Source organism: Lemur catta, chromosome 7 (genome assembly GCF_020740605.2).
Source record: "Lemur catta isolate mLemCat1 chromosome 7, mLemCat1.pri, whole genome shotgun sequence".
NCBI lineage: Eukaryota > Metazoa > Chordata > Mammalia > Primates > Lemuridae > Lemur > Lemur catta.
In genome coordinates this window covers 36753020-36780493 of record NC_059134.1, presented here as the reverse complement: position 1 = coordinate 36780493, position 27474 = coordinate 36753020, and the positions used below count along the sequence as shown (strand labels likewise).

The following is a 27474-nucleotide window of genomic DNA, read 5'->3' as shown; positions in this document are numbered from 1 at the left end:
CCATTAGGATTATCAAATTTTGGGGAAAAGTTTAGATGTAAAAGTTTCTCTACCAGTTTTGTTCAGTTTTTTTCTTTTAAAATATCTGTCAATATGCTTATTCCATGGAAAACCATATTCTTTCATATATATGTAAAGGCTTCTATGTGCCAGACACTGTTTTAGGCACTAGGTTTAACAGTGAACTAAATACCATCATTATTTACAAAAATGAAGTGAAAATATGGTTGATATCCACAAAACCAAAATATAGTTAAGAATACCTTTAGGTGATACTTACCCAGTAAATACAAAGGCCTTTTCTTTCTTTCAGTTTTTTTTATGACTCAAGAAGATAAAAGGAAAAATGATTTTTATTTGTCAACGCAGCAAGTTCTAGGTTGGAAATATTTCCTCTAAATTCTTCCTGAAAATGAAGACTCTTTTTTAGCTCATATCACTTCTCCCATACTTTATCATAGAGAAATGAAAAAATGCTAGTCAGTAGTCAACACTTTGAACATTCTTCCTGTAAATCTCTTAATTGGATCCATAAGTTCATTGGCAACCCTTTCTATTTTTCACAGTACCACCACCAATGGTACTAGTTTTTCTGCTAGGTCATAGCTCAGGTTCCCTTTCTTCTAGCTTCCGGTTACAATCTCCTTACTGCTTTTGCAGCCTTCATTAATATTATCGTTGAGTCTCTCCCTGTCTTGGTCAGGATGCTGCCCTTAAGATTCTGAAGTATATAAGCAGAGTGTCTTAGAGCCACACACTTAGATCTTTGCCCTGAGGACACCCTTTATTTGGTAACACCCTGGATTTGATGTTTGTCAAGGGCATTTCTTTGTGAGTCCTTTGCTACTTAGACTAGAGTTGGGAATTTATTTTGTTTTTAAATCTTGTGAGGCCTAGGTCCTTTATATTAATATTAATAGTTCCTCTACATTCTGCTTGATAAATGAGCTTGAGAAATGAGCAATTCTTTCTTTTCAGCTCATCTCTCTCTAAATACAAGACACAAAAGAAACCATTTGGCACTATCAATATTCTCCATGAAAATCTTCTTAGGCGAATGTAGTTTGTCCATAATGGATAATGTGTTGCCAAACTTTTCAACACTGTGTAGAGATTCACCTTTTCTTCAGCCTTCAATAACAACTTCCTCACTGTCCTTCGATCCCTGGTCAACAATCTCCTTGAGGCCTTTCCAGCTTTCACTAGTAATGGCATCATGGCCTTTCTAGCCTCTGTACACCCAATGCTAGAGCCAATGCCGCATGTTTAGGCTCCAGTTACAGCAGTACCCCACTTTCAGATACCAACTTATTTTATGATTATTCACTACAATTCCAGCCACTTCAAAGCTCAGTGGTATTTTTATACTACTACAACCATTTTACTCTGATCAGCATTTTGTGAGTGAGGAAATCAGGCCTGAATGTGAAGAGTCTTGAGTCTGCTGTGAAATGGCTGAGCCTACAGCTGGGGCAGCCAAACGGCTGGAGATGGCTGGGATGGCTCTGTGGGTGCGATATCCCAGAAGCCTCAGTTCTGGGTGTTGGATGGATTCCCCAGGTCTTTTCCATGTTGCTTCTGCCATGAGTTGGGATTTTCAAGGTGATTTTTTTACTCGCAATCCTAGTAGCTGGGCTAGAATGGTTAAAACAACTGGGAATGTGTGGCCTTCCCTCTTTCCTTGCAATTTCCTACCTAGCTAGCTTGGCAGCCTTTTTTTCAAAACATGACAGACTCAGTATAGTCCTACATTTTACCTTCCCCCAGAACAAATCTTCCAAAGGGCCTAGGAAGAAGTTACAAGTCTTCTTATGATCTAGTAACAATATTTTTAGTACATCACTTCTGCCACATGTTGTTGGTCGAAAAATTTACTAAGACCAGTCCTGATTCAAGGGGTAGGAAATCAAACTTTACCTCTCAATAAATCAAGTAGCAAAATATATGTGGACATCCTTATTCTACCACAGTAAACAAAAAGTTAAATCGTAGGCCTAATAGGTTTTTTTTGTACAACACTACACACAAGTAGTGTCAACATAAAGCACAGCAACCAATGTAGTGTGAAACAGATTGTGAATGATTCATTATGCTGTGGTGTCAGGGTTAGCCATAATAAAATGGGGTATATCTCAGCATTGGCTCTTGAGACATATTTTAAATACCCCATAGTTCAACGAATGCTTAGTCACTTTACTGGGAAGGGGAAAGGATAACTAATAGGAAAAATAAACATCAGCAGGGAAGAAATGAAGAGAAGCTAAGGATATTAAGTGTAACTCATAGGGAGAATTGAAGGTCTGTTGCGATTATTGGTAGGTTTTGTACTCTAGAGAGAGGTTGGAGATCACAAGACAGGGACAGAATCAATTCCTTAGAAGGAATAATAGGCAAAATCACATGCAAATGGGTCATTAATCAATGAGAAGAGAAATGGAAGCAGAATAAGCAAGTAAGTCACTTCTAGTCTTATAGGACTCAGCATTAGCCTCCCTCTGCTATGATGCCAGAGACCCAAGGTGATAAAGAAATTGCTTGTATCTATGAGGCCCAAGCATTAAAGGAGGCACTCAAACTAACTGGCTTCATTCCAGACTAGTTCTTAGAGTTCCATACAAAAATCAATGAAACACAAAGTGCCCTGCTATATCCCAACGACTTTGGATTTTTGATAATTCCAGGTCAATATTGATTCTAATTGATGAGTAGGATAAAGCTACTATATTCTGCCTGAGTGGGCTCTGCTGATTTCAAGGAAGATTTAGAAATCCTATAGGCAGGTGTATGAGTGCTCTTCTACATATCCAGGAAGAGACTAGACTTGTGTGCAGACACTGATTATTCTGCAATATAAAAACAGTAGTAGAATAAATCTCGATTTATAGTGTTAATCTCAAAAAATAAATTGGAAAAGTGGCAAAACTAAATGAGAAAGAATAGAAACATTAATATATCAGTAAACTATTGTTCCACTTAAATCATGCACTTAGGTTAGGAAGTCAAATTTAGCCATTTCTTCTCCAATTAAAGCTGTGTCACTATAAACTGCAGATGGCTAACTCAGGACATGTCAGTTGTAGATCACATATTGAGGATTTTCTTAATGCTGGATAATGTCAGCAAAAAAGTAAACCATGGCATGAGCAGATGAACTAAATCAGTATTGTGTGTTATCAGGAAGGTGATTCTGGCATTTCAAAAGGAGATGAAGTATTATATGCCTAGATGTGGCTGGTGAAAAGTAATCCTAAAAGTATGATCTCTCAGAATAATCCTATGGAGTATCTAAAGAACTAATTTCTAATAATAGTTTTATAGTCATTTCAATGAAATCTCTTCAGTGAAGACTCTTCAATGAAGTCATTTTATTTTGGTACACTTGACAAATTTCACTTTAACTGGTGCTAGTGAATCAAATTACCTATAGTGTAACAAGCCATGTTTCCATAGACAGCGTGGCAGAATGGAAAGGACACCTGGCCAAGACTTGGATGCCCAAGGCTCGCTCTCCTCCTGCCTCCACACTCAACTTGCCCTCGGAAAAGTCACCTAAACTCTTTATTCCTCAGTTTTCTCAGCTGCTATAGAAATTAGGCCAGAGAATTTGTTGTTTCTCTTTCCATACTAAAATTGTTATTTTCTGCAATGATTTTTGTACTATTATCTATTTTAACAAAACATGTTATAGCTATTTGTCTACCTCTCACACTGCGTTGTGAGTTTCTCAAAGGCATGATTTATCTTTTATTTATCTTGTAGCATGTGTAGGTCACCCATGATAAATAGATTTTATCTCTTATGCCAACTCTATTCCACTGAAGCACTGTGTTGAGAAGGATCCATAGGTTGGGTCACAGTTCAGCCACATGTGCTATGAGTAAAGGAGAAGGGCATAATTTCAGCAGTGACATGTATTCGTCATTCCCTGTCTAGACAAAAAAAATATTCTAACAAATATTTGTTAAATGAATTAATCAACAATTCTGTAACTATGCATATGCTATGAGCTTTCATAAAATAAAATGTATAGCTATTGTAGTACCCTATTATTCTAGAACTTTCTTGGTGGAAATGCCATCACTAGTTATTTACAAAGCACACGCTAATGCATAAATGAGTAAGATTTTTCTGACGTCTTGTGTCATCCTTTTGCAACTTCAATGAGGTAATTTATGAAGCGTAGACTTAGTGAAAGATAGTAAGATTCCTAGACAATGGTATAATTTACTGGAAGCAAAAATGTTTATTGTCTGTCATGACTGTTAAAATCTACTTACCTGTGAGTGTTGCTTCATTGAGCCAACCTATGGACCAGCTGTAATTCAGATTATAGGATATTACTAAAGAGATTCCATGAGAAAGTTGATCCATCATACAAACACTAGAGAGGAATTTCTCATAACTTTAATGATGTGAGTTTAAATAACACTCTTGCCTCAAATTCTCTTAAAGAAAACTGGTCTGCCATAGCACTTAGAAAACCACCAGTTTCTAAGTGAGGATGAGAGTCCATCTAGGGTCCCTTCCAGATCTAGGACTATAAAGTTTAGAGGAGTCCCCATTTCCATTCTTTCAAATGAGAGATTGCCCTTTTTACTTTGTCACTAAAAACCAGGTGTAAAATGAACAGGTTGAATCTGACAGAGATGTGCCAGTGAGCTTTGTGTTTGCATGGGAGGTATAAGAAAAAAGTAGAAAAATATTTGGAGAGAATAACACATAAATATACTAATGTCTGGATAGGTCTACACCAAACATTCAGTATAAAATATTTAATATAAAGTGTGTGTCACTGTATTTTCTAACACAAGCTTTAAGAAGATGTATTTTATTTCTGTATTTTTATATGAGCATACATTGAGAAAGAGACTTCAAGTAAGTAAAGCATGAAAGAGAAAGTATAAACGTTAAAATAGGAAAGGATAGGTGTTTTACAATTTACAGAGAGATGCATGTCAACCCTTCAGTATTTATCTCTAAAGATCACCAATTCCTCAAATAGGTGTAAATGTTCTAGGGGACCACAGGTAATATCCATGTGGATTGGGGTGGAGTCAACCACATGGGCATGTGACCTGGGTAGTCACACTGGTCCCACACTAAGAAGGGTCTCATGTTTGGTGCAATACGGATTGTTGCCATTCTGAAATTCTTAATTTTTTAACAAGGGGCCCTGCATTTTATTTTCATTTTGCACTGGGGCCCACAAATTATATAGCCAGTCATGGTGGTACATGAAACCTTTCTGAAAAAGATAAGACTTGAACAAAGTCTCAACATACGAGATAGAATTTGTAGACTCTGGCAGGTCACTGGGGAACTACTTGAAGAAAGGTACAGAGACTATACTTTGCACTACAGTGAGAGACACGGTAGGTTGACTGCAGTATCACGTGCAAGCTGAAAGAAGCTAGACTGTCTTGTAGGCAATAGGGAGCCAGTGAAGATTTTTGAGATGGTAAATAAAATCAGTTTTAAAGAAGGACTAACTTAGCAATGGCATATCAGATTGTTAAGGCTGAGAGACAGGGAAGGGATTACAAAGAGTATATAAAGAGCTAGTTTGATAGCTACTATTAAAAATATAAATTTAGGGGTCAATGCCCATGGAATAATTGCTAAAACTCTATGAGGCACACATAAAGAGAAAATATCTTTCTCTGGACCTGGCCTGAGTATTGTGCTGTGAGATGACAGATCCATCTCTATCCACATGTCTTCAAAGCCCAGATGCAGGTGGGAGGAAAACAATATTCCATACCCCCTTCCTACATTTTTTTCATCAAAGCCAGATTAAACTGGAAACTCCTTGAGTCCCCAGTCTGTGTCTGTACACATAAATCTTTGAACAGCATAAATTAATATCTCTTGAAGTAGTTAGTAATATACTGAATAAACGTAAAAGGAGATAATTCAGATAGTCTCAGGAGTTACGTAAGTAAGCTTTTGCCAGCAGACAGAATGGAGCTAAGAGTAAGCCCAAGAAAGCATAAGGTTGATAAAGTTTGTGACCTTATCTATTTCAGGTCTTTTTTACCTTAGAAACACTAGATTAATATACAAATGACACTATGTGCATGTAGAGCTCTTTTACATCGGTCACTTGTGTTAATCTTAGGTAAGAGAATACTCATTTACCTTGCCACTAGGGAAGAGATAATTGTTTTTCCTCTTTAATCTATGTCACCCAGTAAAACTGTTTCTGCATTTTTCTTAGTACTTAAAACACATTATTAAAATATGTGTTGTAAATTAAATACCAAGATCCCAATCATGGGATGTTATAGCCATATTTACCCATTTTGAGTCTTCAGTGCATTGCTGGATACATTTAATATTTCACTGTTATAAACATAAATATTTTGTCAAATAGTATTTTGTCTGTTTTCTTCACTAGTAGCAATTAATATTTTCATTTCAGATAATATGTCCAATTATTTAAGCATGCAAGTTAAATATCAGCTATTTTTCTAAAAACAATGTTAAAACCCATATCATCATTAATCTAAACCTTATTCCATGAGGGGCTAAGAAAAAGCAACTGTAAAAAGAAAAAGAATGTATATGTATACTATTTCCTTGCCATGGTAGGGTACTTTAAACAAATTATCCTCTGGGAAAAATAAATACTCTTACCAGGGAAATCATTTAACTATCTAAGATTTTATGTCAATAACATTAATCATATCTAATAACCCATGTCTCATAGCTGATACTCAGTTTTTTATTTTAAATAAGATTTTCACAACTGGATCTCATAGAATTTATATGCCACATTACTTTGCTTTACAGAGAAAAATGGTCTATAGTATGTTTGTTGGAGGATATGGATGCCAGAGATGCCCTGTGTGAGCTCCTTGAGAAAGTTAAATAAACCCCTAATGAAGGCACAGACACTATCTTACCCAGCAGTCTCTGACTGGGACAATCAGCATGAGTCCACTATTTACCAGAACACCAACTTAAGTTATCTTGTTATTTAAATGATTCCACCCCCAAACAGTCTCAGAGTACTTACTGCGTGTGCAGCATTCTGCTATAACCTGCTAAAAAAATGCTTTACACTTTGGAAGCATTTCCCAGTAGTTCATGTATGTACATTGTTTCATTTGATTTCCTACAATACCCCATGAGAGAGACAGTGAAGGTGTTATTATCCCAATAAAGTGACTTTCCCAGAGTCCCAGGGCGAGGAAGGTGCCGAATCAAGGCTGGAAGTCAGATCTTCTTATTCTGAGTCTGACAATTCTCTTCCACGCTATAAGAGAGAATGGGGGTGGGGAAATACTTATATCTAAAACAAAGCTAAGTACTTATCAAAAAGCTTACTATAGCTATGGAAAACATTGATATCCAGTTTGGCAAGGAAATGAATACCAATTAAAGAAATATTCCTCTCGGCTAAGAGTGAAATTATAGTGCCCTTTAGCAGATAACATTTATCAGACACTTACCATGTGCCAGACACACTGCTGTGGGCTTTACTCGTGTTATCATATTGAAGCTCTGAGAGAAGCTCTGAGCAATAATTTTCCCAAGTTGAATATCTAATAAGGGGTAGAGCCAGGAGTCACACAATTCTGTCATTCCAGAACCTATATAGACTCCTTAAGTGATTTTTTTCCACTGTCTTTCTCCATAGTCTTTTCTTGTTTTCCTTTCTAATTTCTTTGAGAGGTAAAAAGGGGGAAGAGTTGGTATTGCTGGCCACAAAGAAGCAAGGAAGCGAGAGCTATTCATGTGTTCATTAGCTGGCTTAATGATCGTTGGCTGCACTAGTGCCTAGCTTGGCTCTGGGAATGCCCATATTGGACATCGGGGGAGACTTACATGAATGGCAAGTGCTAGTTCAGAGACATGAGCAGAGCAAATTTGGAGCATAAGTGGAGATGAAGCTAAGGAAGCCCTGGGAGAGTCCAGAAAGACTTTACCAAGGAAATGGCATTTGAGCTGTGTCTAAAAGTATCTTTCCAGGCAAAGAAAGAAGAAAGAGCATCTGCCATGGAACAAAAAGCTGTGCAAACAGGCAGAGTTTGGGAAGTATTCCTGTGTATGAGTAAATGTGAAGTTGGTGTTATAGAAGCATAGGATTCAGTTGCAGGAGGTAGAATTGTGCTCTAAAGAGCCCTCTGTGTCAAAGGATAGAGTATAACATTGGACTTTATCCTAAAGGCAACAAAAGCCAGCAGACACTTGGAACTGCAATGTTAAATGAGCTTCCATTATTTAGAAATGTAACTGGCAGTCTTATGTCTGATGAACAGAACACTTAGTCAAAGTGAAAGCTAATAAGGAACCGGACTTGGGTGGAAAGATAGCATTTTTCTGTTTTATTTAAAAGTCATAAATAAAAGTCACAATAATCTAGCAACCACTCTACTGAGACTATGTGACCAAGAAATGTAAATGACAGGATCTGCTGCTGCTCTCACAGAGTGAATGGTCTCTTTCTGAAAAAGCCTTCATTTATTCATTCAACAAATATACTGAGCTTCCACAATGTGTCATATACTATGTGTGGTAGGTGTTGGAGCACTGTGTTAAGCAATGGTTATGGAGAAGTTCACTTGAAACAAGAAGTTTCAAATATAACCTGTTGATTCGGGTTACATGATATATGCAAAATAGCCAAAGAAATGGTTTAAAAAAAAATGACAGAAAATAACGCAAGTGTCAAAGAAAACAAGAGAGAGTAACTCCTAAGAGATAAAAAGTGAAAATGAGGTTTAAGTTTGAGAAAGCAAGCATCTGCTGTTAAGTAACCATTTCATTAAAAGTGCACTAAATTGTGCAGACTCTCTCTCAGGAACTGCAGACTGCAGGCTGAGATTAAGTATAATGGGTTCCCACATGAATTCTTCTCATTACTTCTCTTGAAAGATCAGTAAATCTACTGAAAGAGTAATTTAGGTTTAGTGTTCACAATCCATTCATTTTGCTTTTAATCTTCCTTGTTTAGGATTTTAAAAAATATAATGGAGATATAATCCAAAAGAGAAGGGATAGGTCCCAAATGAGATGATTTTAACTCCTTGAATAGTCTTGACATTGATTGATATGCAATAGGCTGTAGACTTTTTGCTCCTGATAGATGGCGATGGAGCTTTGGCCAGTTTATAGAGCACCGCATGCCATGAATTATAGAAACCAAGTAAAGAAAAACATAGGGAAGATAAGCTATACCTCACCTCCTGAATTCCTCAGACCGTTATGTGATTTTAACAAAATCTCTTCTTCATCCCATTAAGTTTTTCTTTCACTGCTAAGAAAGAAAAGAGTTTGGGGTCTTTTATCCAGGACAAAAAATATCTGGAAACAAAGAAGGAAAAAAAGTCTAGAAAATGAAACAGTTATTCAATTACAAGAATGTGATTTCATGAGATAATTTTTTAAAAACACGACCCTGAAGGCTTATAATCAGTATTTTTCTGCTGTTAAACTGCCAGCAATATGATTTGTGGTATTAAAAAACAAACAAGTAAATAAAAAATATGATAAAACAAACCAAAAATAGGCAGTCTTTCAGACAGTGTTCTTTCTAGAAGAAAAAAATCAAATCTTCCCTGATTTTCTGGGGCCTCTCCTTAGCTTTACCTTTAAACATAGGCCCCATTCTGGGCCTAAGTGTGTGCACATTCATTCCCGATTTATTTCATTGAGTATCACATTAAAAGAGCTTATTAGAACTACAAGAGGAAAGAAGATACAGTAGGCTTACACAACATATAGAGGCAAATATACAGAAGCTCATTCATAAAGTATTAAATTACATTGATTTGAAACTGAATTATGGTTTGTAATGTTTACAGTTTGTTTTTGTTTTCCTACAAAAAATCAAATGGTTTTAAAGTTTCCTTTCAGATATGAAAGAAGTGAGCATTTACTCTAGTGGCGATGAGAAATGAATTTTGTTAGAATTTAAGAATAACAATTTATCCTAAGAAAATTAGCAGTGTAGGACATTCACTGGACAAATATCACATTCCTTAAAATAATTGTTATGACATTTTAATGCATTCTCACCATGAAGCATTTCCTTGTAAATGACTAAACCAGATCACATCTTAACAATTATTTCATGAGAGAAAACTCCAATACCCTTAGAAGTTTCTATCATAAGACTAACAGGAAGGCAAAAAACAAAATAAAACCAAATTTAAATACCAGAAAGAAATGGTCTAAAACATAATACACAGTAAAGTAATTCACAGAAACATATTATTTGAGTAATAAAAAGTTCACAATGACTTCATACGCTTTCTATGAAAGCCAAGAGAAAAAAAAAAAAGAATCCAAAGGATTTCAAGAAATTAATTTGGTTTTCACAATTTTCATAAAAGCCACTGGTCTATTTCAAAATAAAGGCAGACAGCTATATTCTTAAATGATCGTACAGATACTGCTCTGTAAGAACCAAACACATCATTTTTTAAAGGTAATTCACTTTCATTCCATCAAAAATTAAAAGATCTCTAATATTGGGTGCTTCTCTATGACTTTCATTAAATATAATTTCATGTGCTCGATTATTATTAGAGAAAATTTGGGGGTTCTTTGAAGATGTCATTTCAAGCTGCATGCATCTGCCCTCATTCCAGTCCATTGTTCTTTGATTGCAACATGGAAACTGAAGGGAGTATTAGAGTTTTGCTATTCCATTACCTGCAAAAGATACCTCATGATTGTTGCACCAGGTCTTTACGTGATCACAATAAAAGAAATCTATCTTTCCTGATATAGTAAATGAAAGAGAACATTAAGTGATGAAAGGTTTGTACCAGTCATTTTAAAGTGTAGGATCATCACTGACCCCATTAACTAATACATCTAAAAGATATTCTCCCTGGTACTTACTGATCTCCTTAACTGTAGTTTTTCTTCACCTATGTTCTAATCATCTTGCTCCCAAAAAGAATCAGGTGTTTTCAGCCTCCTTTGTGTTTTATAACTGCATTGATTAACAAAGATTCAGGCTGACCCTCTCCCTGATGGTGGTGGTTATGGGAGGAATATATCTTTGTTAAAGAAAGACACTTGGCTTTAAGACCAACACTCTTTCACCTGTGCACTTGTCTCATTCTGTTGTCCACAGCATATTTAACAAAAGGAACCATTCAATAAAGCCACATGAGATAATCTTTTGACTGCTATCTTCCCATAATTAATTTCCCACAAGTTGCTATTCCTCACAACATGATATTCCTGCCACAAAAATAGGCCTGTCTCTGAATAGCAAAGCAATAATTTTTGCTCACTGACTATTTTTCCTATACTTCTGAAGATGTGAGTTTGTTCGTGCATATTTAGATATTTCTTAAATACCTTAGCTGCTAAATCATTATACGCAATATTAACTGTTTAAACCTTTATTAGCAACTGTTAAAAACATAACTTCCATGTGTTCCTTAAAATAGGGCATGTTTGATTTCTGAATTGTTGTCATATAAATTGTAAGGCCAAAAATGGGCCCTTTGACTAAATATGCAAAGTTCCCCCTTAAACCACCTTGAACTAGGCAGATTTGCAACATTTTAAACTGGCACTTCATCCCTCTTTCAGCAAGCATCCTCTGCAGATTTAATGATCAGGAACATCCTTCTGATGCATGCTGGGAGATATGGCTGCAGGGTACAGACCACAGCAGACAGTGTGTCAGATGAGGCAGAACTTCTTGTTAGGGGTGAGTATGCTAATAGTGCAGTCTGAAGACATGATCACCATAAATTATCATACAAAGGAATTTAAATGCATGGACTTTGAGCACATCAGTACTGTGCATTTTACTTTCAATTTTACGATATATGTCATTTTTGCATAACCTTTTGCCTTTGAAAAAATTACATGGAAAACTCCTCATTAGTAACAGACAAAAACGACAGATCCAACTTCAGAATCCAAAACACCTTTAGTAATAAGTGGTTACTAAGTGTTTAATCAACTTAATACCAAGCAGAATTTCTAAACAGTTGTGCTACTAAGACACTTGTACTACAAAGATAAAATTTGTCTGTGTATATATGTGTTTTTCAAACGCAAAACTAGTGGAACCCCTAGGCACTTTTTTCTCCACTAACTTCTAAAATCTGGTTCCAAAAACAGGAAAACTGCATGTGTAAGACGGTGACATTTGCAATTGTTAAGTGACAGAGATTTTTTTAAAGTCTGAAAATGTCAACATACAGCTTCTTTGTGCAGAAATGACAGTGAAGTGGTTTCCAATTATAAGCCAGGCCGTCAAATTCTGCAATCCTATGTAGCTACATCGTATTTGAATTAAGCAAATGACTAGAGCACCCATGTTCTTTAGCACAGTATTCCCTTGGATGGGAAATGCAGATCCAAGCATGCATTTTCTTCCTTCCTTCCTTCCTTCCTTCCTTCCTTCCTTCCTTCCTTCCTTCCTTCCTTCCTTCCTTCCTACCTCCCTCTCTGCCTCCCAATCTTCTTTCTTTCCTTCCTTTCTTCCTTCCTTCTTTCCCTTCCCTTTTAGCTTCTTATTGAAGTACAATATATCTACAAGCATTCTCACCAATCATAAGTGTACAGGTGCACAACTCAATGAATAATGACAAAGTAAACATACTATACAACTACCGTTCAATGAAAGAAGTGGAACATTACCAGAATTTCACCTAGTGCCTCTCCCTTTTTGATCTTATACAATTCCATTTTGAGTGCTATGAGTATTGCATGCTCAGACCCCTTGTATGGTCTCTACAAACAAAAATTTATAGCCCATAGCAAGAAATTGTGTTTTAGATTAACTGGTCTTTTATCCTTCTGGAGTGTTTCACAATTATAAATTTTAAGAATTCATTAACATTGTAAAAATCTTGAACAGTAAACATAAGGCATATAATGAGCTTCATCATCTCTTTTGTTTTAGTTGTATATATCACCAAATGTTTATGGATTTTTGGTAGTGCATTCATCATTGGTTCAAAGTAAAATGCTTTAAAAGAAGTGTGTATCTGGATGTGTGGCAGTTTGCTCATTTTTTGTGTTTGTTTCTGTTCAGAAGGCTATTTGATCTTCTCTCCAAATTTATACTGAGAATGTATATCTGTATTACCTTATTATAACACACCAACTTTTTAAAGTGCTCATCTTTTCAATACATTCCATTCCATTTAGCTAAAAACTTTCCTGTGTGCCTTCTGAAGTTACAAGACTCATGGAACGGCAAACCCCAAACTGCAGTCAAATTTATAGAAAATTGCTTTCTTCTCTTGCTATGATCCGTTTTTGATTATGTATATTTATTGTGTGCACTTGCCTAGTAATTTAGAATGATGGTCCTAAAATTGGAGCTTTCCAAATGAATATCACAATTTAGAGGATGATAAGAAACCAGGTCTTTTTACGGGACTAAAAGGGGCAAATTTAAGTGGCAAACTAACATTCTGCTTTGTAAGTAAAATTAAACTCAACAGGGTTTAGAACATAATTCAGGTTCGGCTTTCATGTTCTGCTCTTTTAGCCTTTGGCTTCATGCCCAGGAGATGATAAAATGCATAAATTTTGGAATTTTACCCAATAGCAATTTCAAACAGGTTGCTATTGTCTGAATATTCATGTAACATTCAGTTCAAGCTTTCACTTGAAGTGAGTTTGATCAAATCACCACTTTTCTATTATATATTTGCATTACTTTTCTGAAATTAGTAAAAATATCTTGCCTCTTCTGCCTGTTTAGTCTTAGGCAGATTTAAAAACTGAACTAAGGTGTTTGGTTCCTTTTTAAAAAACATTTTTTTTTTTAAGTTTAGAGCTCCTACTCATTGCAGAAGTTTTGATGCTTAAATATTGCTGTTTTTAATGCTGGATTGTAAAAGAAAATTTAAAATAGTTTTATTCTACTGGTCTCCTCCCACTCCTCTATTTGCTGATTTGTAAACTGATGGCATTTTATTATAATAAAATAGGCCACAGGACCAAATCTGAGCATTCTACATTGAGCTTTTCTAATGATGGCTACAATTCTGGCAGCAGAATCCTTAAAGCACAATGATTCCAATGTGTGTCACAGAAATATGAGAACAGTAAGAATTCCACCATCCATCTTTTTTTAGAATACCATCATTGGACTGTCTGAGCAGTTCACTTTGCTCAATGTTAATCGCAAAGAACAAATTTGGGTGGCAGGGAATACATTATGAGTCTATTTCAGTGGAAATTTAGGGGAGAAAAAAATCTATATCCTCCTAGATTGATAGAAGCTATTTTTTATCATCTTCTTTCCCATTCTTTTGTGCATCTTACCAAATTCTACAGTTCTTCAGCTGGCCCTACATGCACACTAAATTGGAACTCAGGTGTGTAGCCACATGACCTCACCATTGCCTGTTTAGAATCTGAGTGCTCCGGACTGATAATGTTCCCTGCTACTCTCCTCATTCTCTATTTTAAGGATTATCTTTCCCTCAAGTGCCTGTTTGCCCTTTTGCCTGATTTTGCTTGTTAATGTCAGTGCTATTATTTACAGCTATTCCACAATAATCGTCATTCTCCAAAATTTGAATTTTTCATAAGTATCTGAAGCATAAAATCACTTGCTCTCACAAATTTAATATTCAGTGAACCAGCATTGTCACAGCACCATGCATAATCTGGAAAACAATAATAGAAGTAATGAATATGTTAGAAAAAAATTATTTTTCTAGAGTATAAAAGGAAATTAAAGCCACACCTGGACTTCTGTGTACAATGTGAGTCATGTTAAGTGTCCTATAACAAAAGTAGAGAAAGTAAGACTAGACAATGCTATAAGTAACCTCTTTAAAGATAAATAGAACTCTATCATGGTATTCGTGGAAAGGAGACAGACCAGTAAGAGGTCACTACCCTGAGGGGGATACACAAGTTGTAAAGAACTGATGCTCTCAAGCAATACGAAAAGTGATCAAACACAATATAAAAGACTCTGGAGAAAGGAATATTCTTTTTTCATTGTTTTATTTTATTTTACAAAAATCAGTATTAGAAATATGTTTTGCAAAGCAAATATAAGGGCAGGAAGCTGTCATGGTTTAAAGTATAAAATGTGCTTAGCTAAGCTAGATTAGCAGAGGGCCAGAGCATGAACTCTTTCTATTCTGCCCAGAGGCAGAGGAAGCAATAAAAAATTCACTTTTTCATACAACTTCTTTGTTTATGTCACTCTGCTTCTTAGTGAAAAATAGCAGATCAAGGAACTCTGAGAATAGTCCAAGAAGAATCAATAATTTTTTGGTTCCTTCTGAATACACAGCCTTCCCCAAACTTGGGCAACAATTTGCATTTCCTGAATTACAACTTACAAGATGAATCCAAATGTATTGAACTGAATTTGAGAAATGAATCCATCTCATGATGTGACTTGTTGGGAGACATCTAACTGCTTTTAACTATTCACCTCCAACCCTACCCATCACGTATTCTTGGCATAGCATCCAACCTGTCTTTCAGTCTAACTTCCTTTACCTTTCTAATCAATTCAGTCTTATTTCTTCTTTCCAAGTATGTTTTTTTTGAATATTTACTTTAATCTCTCCCAACCCACTTAGTCACTTTTCGCTGTGAAACTAAAACCATTAAAAGTGTTTTTTATTTTTTGTCGATGAAATAAGTCAACAGATATGTGTTTATAATTTGCTATTCACTTGTTCGCTCATCTATTCATTTAGCACCTGCTCCATTTCAGGCACTGAGGTCAGCACTCAGAATGGGCAGATGAAGAAGCCTAGGTCTCAACCCTCTGGGCTCTACATTTATGGTCCTATAGTGTGAGGCACCTTTGAAATTGGGTTAAAATATACCAAACAAAGCTACCCTGGGTAAATTTTCAGACTCATAGAGGAAATCATGAATTACTAGGAAAAAAACACAAGCATATTTAGGATACTAGATACATAATTTGTGAAGGCCAGTGCAAAATGAAAATGCCAGGCCCTTTGTTCAAAATTATTATGAATTTCAAGACCATGACTAAGGCATTAATCTAAACAAGTCCCTGAGCTTAGAAGCTCAGAACTACAGAGATCTGAGCAGCTTCTGCACACCCATGAAGGTGGCCCTTCAGAACTATTCACCTATGTATTAATATACAGAAACAAAAGGACTTTAGCAAAGGGAGGGAATAAATTATAATAAAGTAGTCAAAAGTTTTTTCATCTATAGAATTATAGTATCAGAGCCTACATCATAGGTTTTATCAGCTTTTAACAGTTAAAGAAAACTTTCCTTTTATCTTATGAGCCATTTGTTTTTGCCTCAGATTTTATTTATTGTGTTGAAGTAATCACTGATTTATGTTTCTATTTTAATTCCAACCAAAACCTCCTACCATCATAAGGTAAATGATGCTACCAAACCAGATAATTTAATTCCAGCCATTATCTTTTAGCTAGTTGTAAAGTATTATCTGTTTTTTGTTTGTTTGTTTCAAATAGTTGAAAATATCCTGAAGACACCAGTTCCTACCTGGATGGAAACCAATTTAGGAATCTTTGATTAAATATCTCCATCTTCTATCCAAGGTCTAATTTTTAGTGATTCTCATTACCGAGAGAGGAAAGTTTGAGAATTTTCTGCCTATTGCCCTTGGAAAGATGCGAGTACTATCACTTTCCCAAATACAAAGGGAAACAAAAACTCAGTGAAAACCTTGAACATATTTCCAATATATTGTTAATTGATTTGAGAACTAATGTAGTGCTAATGTGCTCTATCTTCACATCGCTCGCTGTGCTATCTTTGTGATCCATGTAGATTATAAATTGATGTAAATGTCTATTTTTAGTATCTGGCCACTTCTGAACATTTCCAAGCTTTAAAATACACAGTATTTAACACAAGTATCTTTGGAAGATAGATTTTACATAGTTTTTCTTTCCCACCATTGATCTAATATGCAATAAGCTTATTATACTTGGAGATTGCATAAGCCTTCATATGGTAGAGTAATGATTTGGACTCAAAAGAGTCTCCAGTGAAAATGAAAAAAAAAAAAAAAAGCCAGTAGTTATGAAAAGCAAAGCTAGGTTTGCCAATATGCTGGTATTTATAGACCAAAGGACAATGATAAATGTTTTCAGTGTAATTTTAATCTTAGTTAATATTAAATACATTCACAAATAATTGTTTCAGAGCAGAATAGAAGTTATTTGGTTAATATAATTGTTTTATAATATTTTTTAAAAACTTTAAAATGGAAATATGAAATATTCTCCCTCATGAAAAAGATTGAATTTCCTTCATGCAATCTTCTTATTGGAATATCCTGCACCATTGTGGAAATATTAGATCACTAGTATTGGATAAGATTATTTAAATAGCTTATACCAATCACTTGCTTTCCTAGCTCAGCCTTTTTTCTACATTAACTAGTTTGATTGACATCCATAAAATGTCTTTTAGACACTGAACAGCAATTTACTTTCTTTTCTCTTATACTTTTCATATTGTTGCTTGCTGATCTGTAGAATTCTTTAACAATGGACTAAAAAGTAACATTTTTTGTCAATCAGGTGTTTGCATTCTCTGCACCAGTTTTAGTTTGGCTCATTGAAGTAATAGTTGCCTGATGGGAACTGCCTGGTTGAAATGATTGAAGCAATTTGCATATGTGTACATATATATCACAAATAAAAACTGAGCAAACAAATGAATTATCATTGTATACAGACAAGCAACTCATGGAGACTAAATCTCTTGTATTTTATTCCCTCAAGAAATATTGAGCACCTTCTAGAAGCCAAGCCAAACTCTCTTTTAAACACTGATATTTCCTTCAACTGATTGAGGCTTTCTCAGGTTTCTTGATGGGAGAATTTTACTTTTTTGAAACTTCTCTGACTTCACTTCAATTTTCAGAAAAATTCTAACCAATCAAGTTTTATATCATAAATATTTTGAGTTATCATAAATTGTAAGGTAAAATTGTATTTCACTATATTTTGACCCACAGACTTAACCTATTCTCCTTACACATTCATGTTAACATAAAAATACGGTCACTTCACATTTATGTAAACTTGTTGAGACCAAGTCTTGTGTGTGGGGTCATGTTTTAAAAGCTGATTTCATTCATTGTTTAGTGAGTGCCTACTATATGCCAGGACAGTTCTAAAATGCAAGAGGGAGATGTAGTGAGTTGGAATTGGCTATAAGTGCCTTCTGAGGCCTTGGGAAAGAGCTTAACTCTTATACTAAAAGTGAGGGATATCCACCAAAGGACCACAGCAAGAAAGGGACATGATCAGATATGCACTTTAAGATCATTCTAGAAACTGTAGAGAGTGCTTTGGAGGACAGTGAGACCAGTAGTTTACTAGTAGAACTGGTAGGACCCCGTAGCAGTAATCCTGACAAGAAATAAGAAGTATCTGATAAAAGGCAAGGATAATGGAAATAGAAATGAGTATATATATTCAAAGATAGGAAGGAGACAGAATCTACAAAATGTAGTGGCCTACTGGCTATGAACAATGAGAAAGAGGAGGCAGAGATGAATGTCGGTTGTAATGCTTAATTGAGCAGTCAATGGGAGGGACACCAAATACTCTGGTTAGACCAAGATATTTCCAAGTGACACTTAGAGTTCCAGAGCAGTTATTAATGAGGTCCCTTGACTCTCAAAATTGTCCTGGTATAGATGATAAATTATGTGGCTCTTCTAATGAAGAATGATCATGCAGTCATGATCATTCAGGACCACGTTCACTTAATCAGGAAGGTATGGAGAGAAGTGATCTGTTGGTAAAGGAACACCACCAGTGTTGGGACTCTACAGAGAGAAATGTCAAGTAAGCAAACAGGTGTGTGGCTAGGGAGCCCAGGAGAGAAACACTGGAGTTGATATGTAGATTTGAGTGCTATTAGCATTTTAAAGCCAGGTGGGAATGAAATTACAGAGATAGCATGTGGATAATAAAAAGGGGAAAGTGCTGTGATGGAATCCTGGGAAACACTAATGTTGAAGAGGAGGATGAATTTGCAAAGGAGATTGTGAAGTCGCTGCCAGAGACAAGGAGGTACTAGGAAGAAAGCCAAAAAAATCAAGTCCTAGGGAAAAAAAGAGAAGAAAATTTCAGGAAGGAGAAAGTGAGCAAAACTGTCAACAGCAAGTAAAATAAGAACCAATATATATCACTGATTGAGCAATTTGGAAGTAATTGATGACCCTGGCAAGGGCGAGATCAGGAATGATGGGTGTGATAACCAAATTACAGTACGTGTACAGAGGCAAGCAAGAATGTATAAAAGGCACTGCAGAATCTTAAAAAAATCATTGACTTTTAAGTCAGACAGACTGGGTCACAAACTCACAAGTTCTTACTAGTTGTGTGACTTTAGGCAGGTTGTTTAACATTGCTCACTCTTCATTCATTCATTTAATACTTATTCATCAAACATTTACAGAACACATAATATGTGGTAGGCACTGTGCTAAGAACTAGCTAACCATTCACAACTTACAGAAGAACACATCTTTTTACAATGTGCTGTTATAGATGTATGAGCAGCACATTTTTCTATCTGACCGTAAGCTCCGTTAATAACAATAGCAACAGCTAACATTCATCCAGTTCTTCCTATATGCCAGGGACTGTGCTGAAGGCTCCATGTGAATTATTTCACTTTATCCATTTAGGATGCCATATAAAAATGATATAAGAGAGGTATTGGTTTTAGCTCTATTTTGCAAATAAGGAAACTAAGGCACAGAGAACTTGTTGAATGTCATTCTAACAGGTGGAAGAATAGTGAGTAAAGTCCAGGCAGACTAACTTCGAAACTGGCATTTTTAATTGCCAGATTGTTTCCATTTCATATATCTTTATATCCCCTATACCCACTGAGTTTCTGACACATTATGGTTCCCGAAAAGCATTAACAGATATTTATGGAAGGAAAAAGAAAAGGAAAACAGGGAAAGATGAAAGAAGGAAGGGAGTGGGGGAGAGAGGGAAGAAGGAAGAAAAGAGTGCTATAAGGAATGAGAGAATGGAGTGGCAAGCTTTGCCTAAGGAGTTAGAAAATTTTTATCAAGATGATATATGCAAAAAAAAAATGATATATGCACTGAATTTTTAGGATACGTAGTCATTTGCTAGGCCAAGAAAGAGAACAGAAGACACTCAACATCAGCTTGCAAATACAGCACTTTTTCATACCCATCTACCTCTAAGGAAAGACCTCACATTCTCTAATCCCCTAAAAGACCCAATCTTTGATCACATGATCACCACTTTGTATCTTAAACCTTAGCCTGAATGACTGCTAACCTTACTGATGAGTCTGAACTTCCTCTGACCACACCCCCATGTCTTGTCATTCATCTAAAATATCAAATTTTAATGACTACTTTCTCAGGACATCTTGTGGCTTGTTATTTAGATGCCCTAAGTTTTAATAGAAAGGAATCACTTCTGGACAAAATGCTCCTGGGAAAATTATGCACCAATAGACTTCTTGACTTCTTTCTGCATGATCTCGTGCTCTTGTTTTAAACTTTTTTGTAATTGCCACAATTACGAGGCAAAAACAAAACTTTAAAGCACTTCAGGTGCTTTAAAAAGTGTGAGGCCTTCATTTCAATTGCCACAGTTCTTTCAACCATTTGATATTTGTTGCTTCATGGCTACTTATGGGTAAATTATACCAAGAGCCATGAAAACAAAATAAAACAAAACAAAATTGTCTTTAATGTTAAGAAGGATTAGAATTAAACTCACCAATATTTTTTAGGCAAAATGTTGGAAGTACATTGTATCTGTTTGTTCATTTGTTCATTTGAACTGTTTGGAAAAATCATCCAATTTATTCACTTTTCATATACTCAGTATAGACACAGTCTAACCCAATGGCCAATCTCATCCAAAACCTGACCTTTTTGTTTTTCTGAATGCATTGTTTCCTATGACTGTCATCTAGATTGTTTTAGAATGTCTTTTGAGTATTGAGTAGTAATTTGTTCTCATGTGAAGCCTGGAATATACAGTCTTACAGGATAGATCCATCCTGTGTGGCCCATTTTTGATAACCCAAATGTGGTCACCAAGAAACCAGGTTCCAAGTAGAAGTTGTGCTGAACACCAACCCAATGATTAATCGTGTCTCCTATGAAGATGGAGGAAAATTGGTAAGTTTGCTTTAGTCTCTATTCCCAAATCTTGTTTTATTTCAGCCTGTATTCCAAAATACTCAATTCTTAATTATTTTCTTGATTTGGTGTAACACCATATACCATATAGTCTTGTCTCGGAATGATTCTTCACTGAACAACACAAAATCCATGCAGATTGAACAGAAAAAGGACTAGCAATTATTAGAAGAAACTTTTGCTGAATTTTACTGCAGATTGGATCTTGTCCTCCCAAACACCTGGCAAAGGTAATGTCTCCGTTTCACTAAGTACCCCTTAATTTAGAATTACAAAGACAATTAGCTCTCTAATGAGTTAGAGCAAGTGAAGTGAAAGAGTAGGAAAAAAAAACTGAACACCCAATGACGCTTGTTAATGCCAAGAAAAAAAAGTAACTTGCTCTTGGTAAAAATCTTTCAAATAAATGCCTCTCTTTTTTCATTTTTCAAAACTAAAATGTGTAGACATTCTAGCTTAGTATGTATGGGGAAAATCTAATTCAATACAACATTACATGTAAAGATTTACAGTTAATGAGTACGCGGGTCTCTATTCTACGTTGCTGATTGAGTGTATTCGTAGAATTCACCTTTGGAAACTTGTAATTCTGCTGGAGTACCTAAAAGCTAAGGGAGACAGGGAAAAAATAGTTCCTAGCTTTAGAAAAAAACAGTTCATTAAAATAGAAAATAACCTCTACAAGATTCAAAGTGGGTAGGCATTGTAAAGAGGAGATATCAAAGTGTTATATCTCAGTTTATGTATTGGCGTGAGAAAGTAAAAGTATACAAATTCAAGGTGAGCAAACATTGTGAAGAAAAGGTCTGCTGTGTTTTTGCTGCCTTTGTAAAAGCAGGGTCTTTGGGCTACTTAGAGCATTTAGCACTGGATCTTATTCATAGCTACTACTCAGTAAATGTTAGTTGAATCTCAATAGCCTAATTTAGACATGACTCTAATTGTTTAAAATGCCTGTGATAGTAATCTGTTTATCCAACTGATACAGTGTAGCATTAGGAAACTAATTCTAGCATTAGAACAAAAAAATCCCAGGCCTGGATTTTATCCTCACTCTGGCACTAGCTGGATAACCATGGGCAAGTCATTTTACCTCTTCTGGACTTACTCTCCTCATTGGCAAAAAAAGAAAAAGAGGGGGAGAGTTGATAATAATATTTAATTTTCTGGTTTAAATAAGAGAATATCATGAGATTTCAAGTGGTAAAATGCTTTCTAATAAATGGTACATACTGTTGATATTCTTCACGCTAGGGAGAATTTTCATTTCCCTTATCTTTAAGGAGCTGAACCATTGTTCTTCATGGTATGTGTGTGAAGGAAAAAATGGTCTACATTTTTCCAGCAGTTGATCCTAGTTCATTATCCATTGAGTGAAATATCCAATAATATTCTGATTATTGTGTCCATCTTGTTTAATTAGAATTTGAAAACACATTCTACAAGTGATTGAGAGCATTTGAACCTCTCCTTCCTCAGCATCCAATTGGCATGTTGCTAGGCTTTGTGTAATTGTGTACTGTGCCAATTTTCTGTCATTAGGATAAACTGTGAAGGACCATCAGGGCCATCTGAGTATATTCAGTTAAGTAAACCGATGAAATCTTGCATCAATTTCCCAAAATTGGTTGTGCATATTAACATTTATTAATGTCATTGAAGATTCCATTGTAATGACATTGATTATCGAGCAAAATGTAATGTGTGCAAGGGAACTTTCCATATATGAAATAAACACTCAACAGCTTCAAGTTCAGTTACTCAAAATCACCAAAAAGATATGACTGGGTAAAAAAATTGAATATATAAATTACATTTCGTTCTAGATAAGATGCACAGAGTGGTTATAATATACCGGTCACAGTGCTAATAGTACTGACTGCTCTCATATCAGTGATAATCATCACTATCTGCATATCTCATAGTCATCAGCTCGCTATCATGTAAAATGAGCAATAAATATATTATAAAATTGATTTAAATCGCAGTATTCAATATTTATAAAACATAAATATGCACTCTGAATGCTTACATAGGACTTTGCCATACCTTCAGTTTAGCTGTCAATGAAGCAATGCAAATTCAAAATAAAGAGTAGAAAGCCTTTGAAACACCACCAAAAACACTAAAAAATTTGGAAGTAACTGAAATATTAATAGAATAGTCACATAAAATGCTTAGATTAAAAAAAAATTAAACCAACTAGTGTGGATGACCTTCAAGTTCTGGAATTATGTCTTTAACTTTAAAACATTCTAGGTCACAAGTATAAAATCTCAAAGAAAAATTTTTTGCAAACTGCGTAGGTTAATCATCTAAATGCTGAAATGTCAACATTCTCATTTGTCAGCACCCTAATTTGGTTAATTTAAATGTTCATTAATCACAAAAACATATGGCATAAACCAGTCTGTTTGAATTACATGTTTTGATCAAGAGATTATTGGTTCATTTAATTATTTCTTTCATAGCAACTCAAGAAATAGAACAGTTATTAGTAAATTTCATTTGAAATACATAACAACTGTTACAAAGATGTTTTACCACCTGATCTATATATATGAGTAAATCAAAGTTCACATATTTGTCTGGAAACCTCAGCTCACAGATGTTAAGTCAAGCTAATAAGCAGCATCGATCATACCTCACTGAACAAGATAGTCTGCATTACAAACACTCTCCCTGTAATCCATCCATTATATAGAACATCTGTTACAAATTATCCAACCCTCAGGACTGCTCGATTTAAGTGCTTTTGCAAGAGCCCACTGTCTCCATTTCTCCAAATGAGTTAGATGGTGGCAACGGGATTGTACCAAGTTCACTGTCACCATATGACAGTCTGTGCTGCGCTCTAATGGTACATTGCATAAGGGTAAAAGTTCTTTCTATAGTTGCGTAGGAAAAGTCCTTAGAGCATAAGCCAGTAGCCATCAAGAAACCACTTAGATCTCAGTCAATGCCTGATAAGTTAACCACTTAGAGAGTGATATTAATTCTTTTTTTAAGTCCTTGGGGACTACTGATTTGCTCAGTTAGTTAAAATATAAAATTAATGACCCCAGATACATGTTTTTCAACTTTTGTACATTTCCATGATCATGTAACATGTCCATAATGTCAGATAGATATCGTTACAAAAAAATAACGAAAGAAAATCTAAATAAAAAAATAAGTGCAAATTTATACTTCAAAAAAAATATTAAAGAAAGTGCCCTACTTAGAGTTTGGTCCATGGTCAACGGTGCACCTGTCTTAAAGATAATGACTTTATAAATGTGTTGCCCTAGCATGTCATTGGAAATAATAATTCTAAATTCACTTCATGGTATTTTTGTGAAAATAAGTTACAAGAATATCTCTAAATAAGTTATTCATAAGTGAACAGTGAGACTGAACAAATGTAAAGGTCCATATAGACATACTTTATTTCCTTGATCTTAATCTGCATTGCAGAATTATAACCAGGTATACACAATAAACCCAATCTTGGATTTATATAATAGAAAACTTTGTAGAAACATGGTACCTTGCATATTTTAGCACCCCATATGGTATTTTCCTTCAGGATTTATTTTACTCATCTGTTCTTAGAATTTATGTAATACTAGCTTAATAAATGAATTTTAAGATAGCATCTGGGTTGCTTGAAGTTTTAAATAAACAAGTTGAATATTTTTAATTATTTTCGACAGTTTGTGCAATAGATCCTCAAATATCTGTTTTCCATTTCAGAAAGATCATCTTCGATGGATGGATTGTATTACTTTTATGTTGGAATATATAAAGTGTGTACAACCTCAACTCATGTAAAACTGCATTAAATATGTATGCCTACTCACCACCTGGAATTGTTAGTTAATTTACCTTTCACCTGAAGTTTGTGATAATTGTCCAGGAAGTATTTGTATTTTTTCTAAAAAAGAACACAAAAATTCTTTAAATAAACATTTGAAACATAATGCTCCAGAGAGTCTTACATTGGCAATTAAATGCTTCAGCCAAAAATGACTCAGGTCATTTTAGCTCACAACTCACCTGTCTGAACCAATCACAGAGCTCCACACAACCTGAAGGAGTCAGAGTTCAATCTTTTAATGACAACTACATATTCACAAATTATACTTTTCAGGATAAATGTCATTAAATTCCTATTATATAAGACTGGTGTTGGGAAAGGATGATGTCGTTGTTTTTGCTTAAAATACAAGGAGAAGAACCATTATGCTCTAAATAATATTGCAAAAGACCCATATGCAAAGGATCTTCAGAGGCTACCACTGTCATTGAAACCACACTGACCATATACTGAGCAACAACATTACAATAAAAGTTGTTGGAAAAGTAACTTACTGAGTTGTCACAATTTAAATTTGTTACAAAACCTTATCAAAAAGAAAAATACCCATATATTTTTAATGATTTAACTAGATTGTCCCCCGAACCTTCCTGTAGCCTTTGAGGGCTTCCATCAAACTTAAACTCTATGGTTTCCAATGGTTTCTTTCCTTTGACTTTTCTCATATGTTATCCAGTGGCTTCTGATTCACACTCAGAATAAAATCCAAATTCCCTACCATTGCCTTCAAATCCCTCTATTATATGGCACTTGCTGATCTTTCCAACATTATCACCCTCCTCTCTCCTCTTCCTTTACTATGCTCCAACTGCCATACTCATTAACACTTAAGAATTTTGTCCTTGATTTTCTCTGCCTGGAAAACTCTTGCCCATAATATTTATGTGGCTGGCTGGCTCCTTCTTCTTATTTATTTCTTGGCTCCCTATCAAATGTTACCTCCCTCTCCTCCATTCAATTTTCACTCCATTTTATTTTCTTTATTGCATCTGTTGCTATCTGAAATTAACTCATTCATTGTTTATTGACTTTCTTCTCCTCCTCAGAATGTAAAACTTACAAGGGCAGCGGCCTTCCCTACCTTGTTTACTGCCTTTATCCCCAGAGTCCAACACAGAGCAAATGTTTCCTCAGTATTGCTAAGCAAATTGTTAAATGTATGAATGAATGAATATGTAATCCTTTTGCCTGAAGAGACTAATTAAATTTTTAAAACTCAGATAAATGGAGAAAATGGACAGAGTATGGAGTAGTACTTGAACAAGCAATAATCATAGGCATTTAATATTAAACATATTTCATTTAATATTATATATTTAAATTTAAATACATATTTAATTTAATATTAAATATAAATATATAGAGAATTAAATGTATTAAATATATATTTATATGACCTTATATAAATATATAAATATAAATATTAAATAAATTTTTTCATGGCTCCATCCCACTTTCATCTCCACACTGCTGTTCTTTGTGGTGTGCACATACACACTCTCATTCTCACAAGAAATATTGCTCTAAATATTAAAAACAAAATTTGAATAGCAAAGAATTATCCATATGCTGGATTCTGGCTACATGAAGGGTACAGGAAAGAAATTAAAAAGAAGAACTAAAAAAAAGGTTATGTGTTCACTGAAGTTCTGTGTCCAAGGGGGGAGTTTCTGTATGATCTGTTGCTATATCAACCAGCTGAGGGCCCAGCACCATGCAGCCCTACTTGCAGCTGCAGGGGCCCTAGCTTGTGGCCTGGAAGCCCTGCCATGCATATCTTGATCTCAAACTTGGGACATGAACCCTCTGACAACAGCTTCTTTAATCCACTGCATTAGGCACTTACTGAGTCTTCATCTGAGTTTCACATAGACTTCATTTAATCTGTATGGTCACCAGCTACACCTAATCAAATTCTTCCCCCAAATCCCTGACTTCCTTGGTATCTCTCATGCCAACTTTCAAATTAGATCACTTCTGTTTCGGGTCATGAACAAACAAACATAAGGCATAAATATTCTAACAGAACAGTGTTGACTCAGCCCCTATAAAATCATGTTTTTTACTTGATATAGGCTCTCGATGCTGTTCACCAATATTACTGTTCATGACTGATTCCCTATCACATTGCTCACAATGAGGATTCCTGATCTTTTCAACTCTCTTCAGGCTCTAAACTAGCATCTTCCCACCTCTGCAATTCAGTATTATCATCAGAATTTATTTTGATTGAAATTAATTTCATTAAATTGAAAAGAAACTGAGATTCCTTCCAAGTTCCCTCTTCAGTCTACCAATATTCTTCCAATTTATCCAAGCATGAAATTTTGGAATAATGTTTCATCCCCACTCCTTATTTTTCCCTAATAAAATTTAATGTGTCAGTGCACCTCCAGTTCAAAAAACATTTACTGGTCTCCACTACCTGAATAATTAAATATGTCCAAAGTCATTGTCCTGGTGTTTAAGG

At 35.1% G+C, this 27474-nt stretch overlaps 1 protein-coding gene across 3 annotated transcripts in view; it reads left to right on the top strand.

Moving 5' to 3' along the window:
* CNTN5 (contactin 5) overlaps window positions 1-27474 on the top strand; it is a 1109255-nt gene that overhangs the window by 997386 nt on the left and 84395 nt on the right. For all 3 annotated transcript variants that reach the window (XM_045556882.1, XM_045556883.1, XM_045556884.1), the window contains one exon: window positions 11560-11680. In XM_045556882.1, the coding sequence (XP_045412838.1) occupies window positions 11560-11680 (121 nt within the window). The remainder of the gene's footprint in view (window positions 1-11559; window positions 11681-27474) is intronic.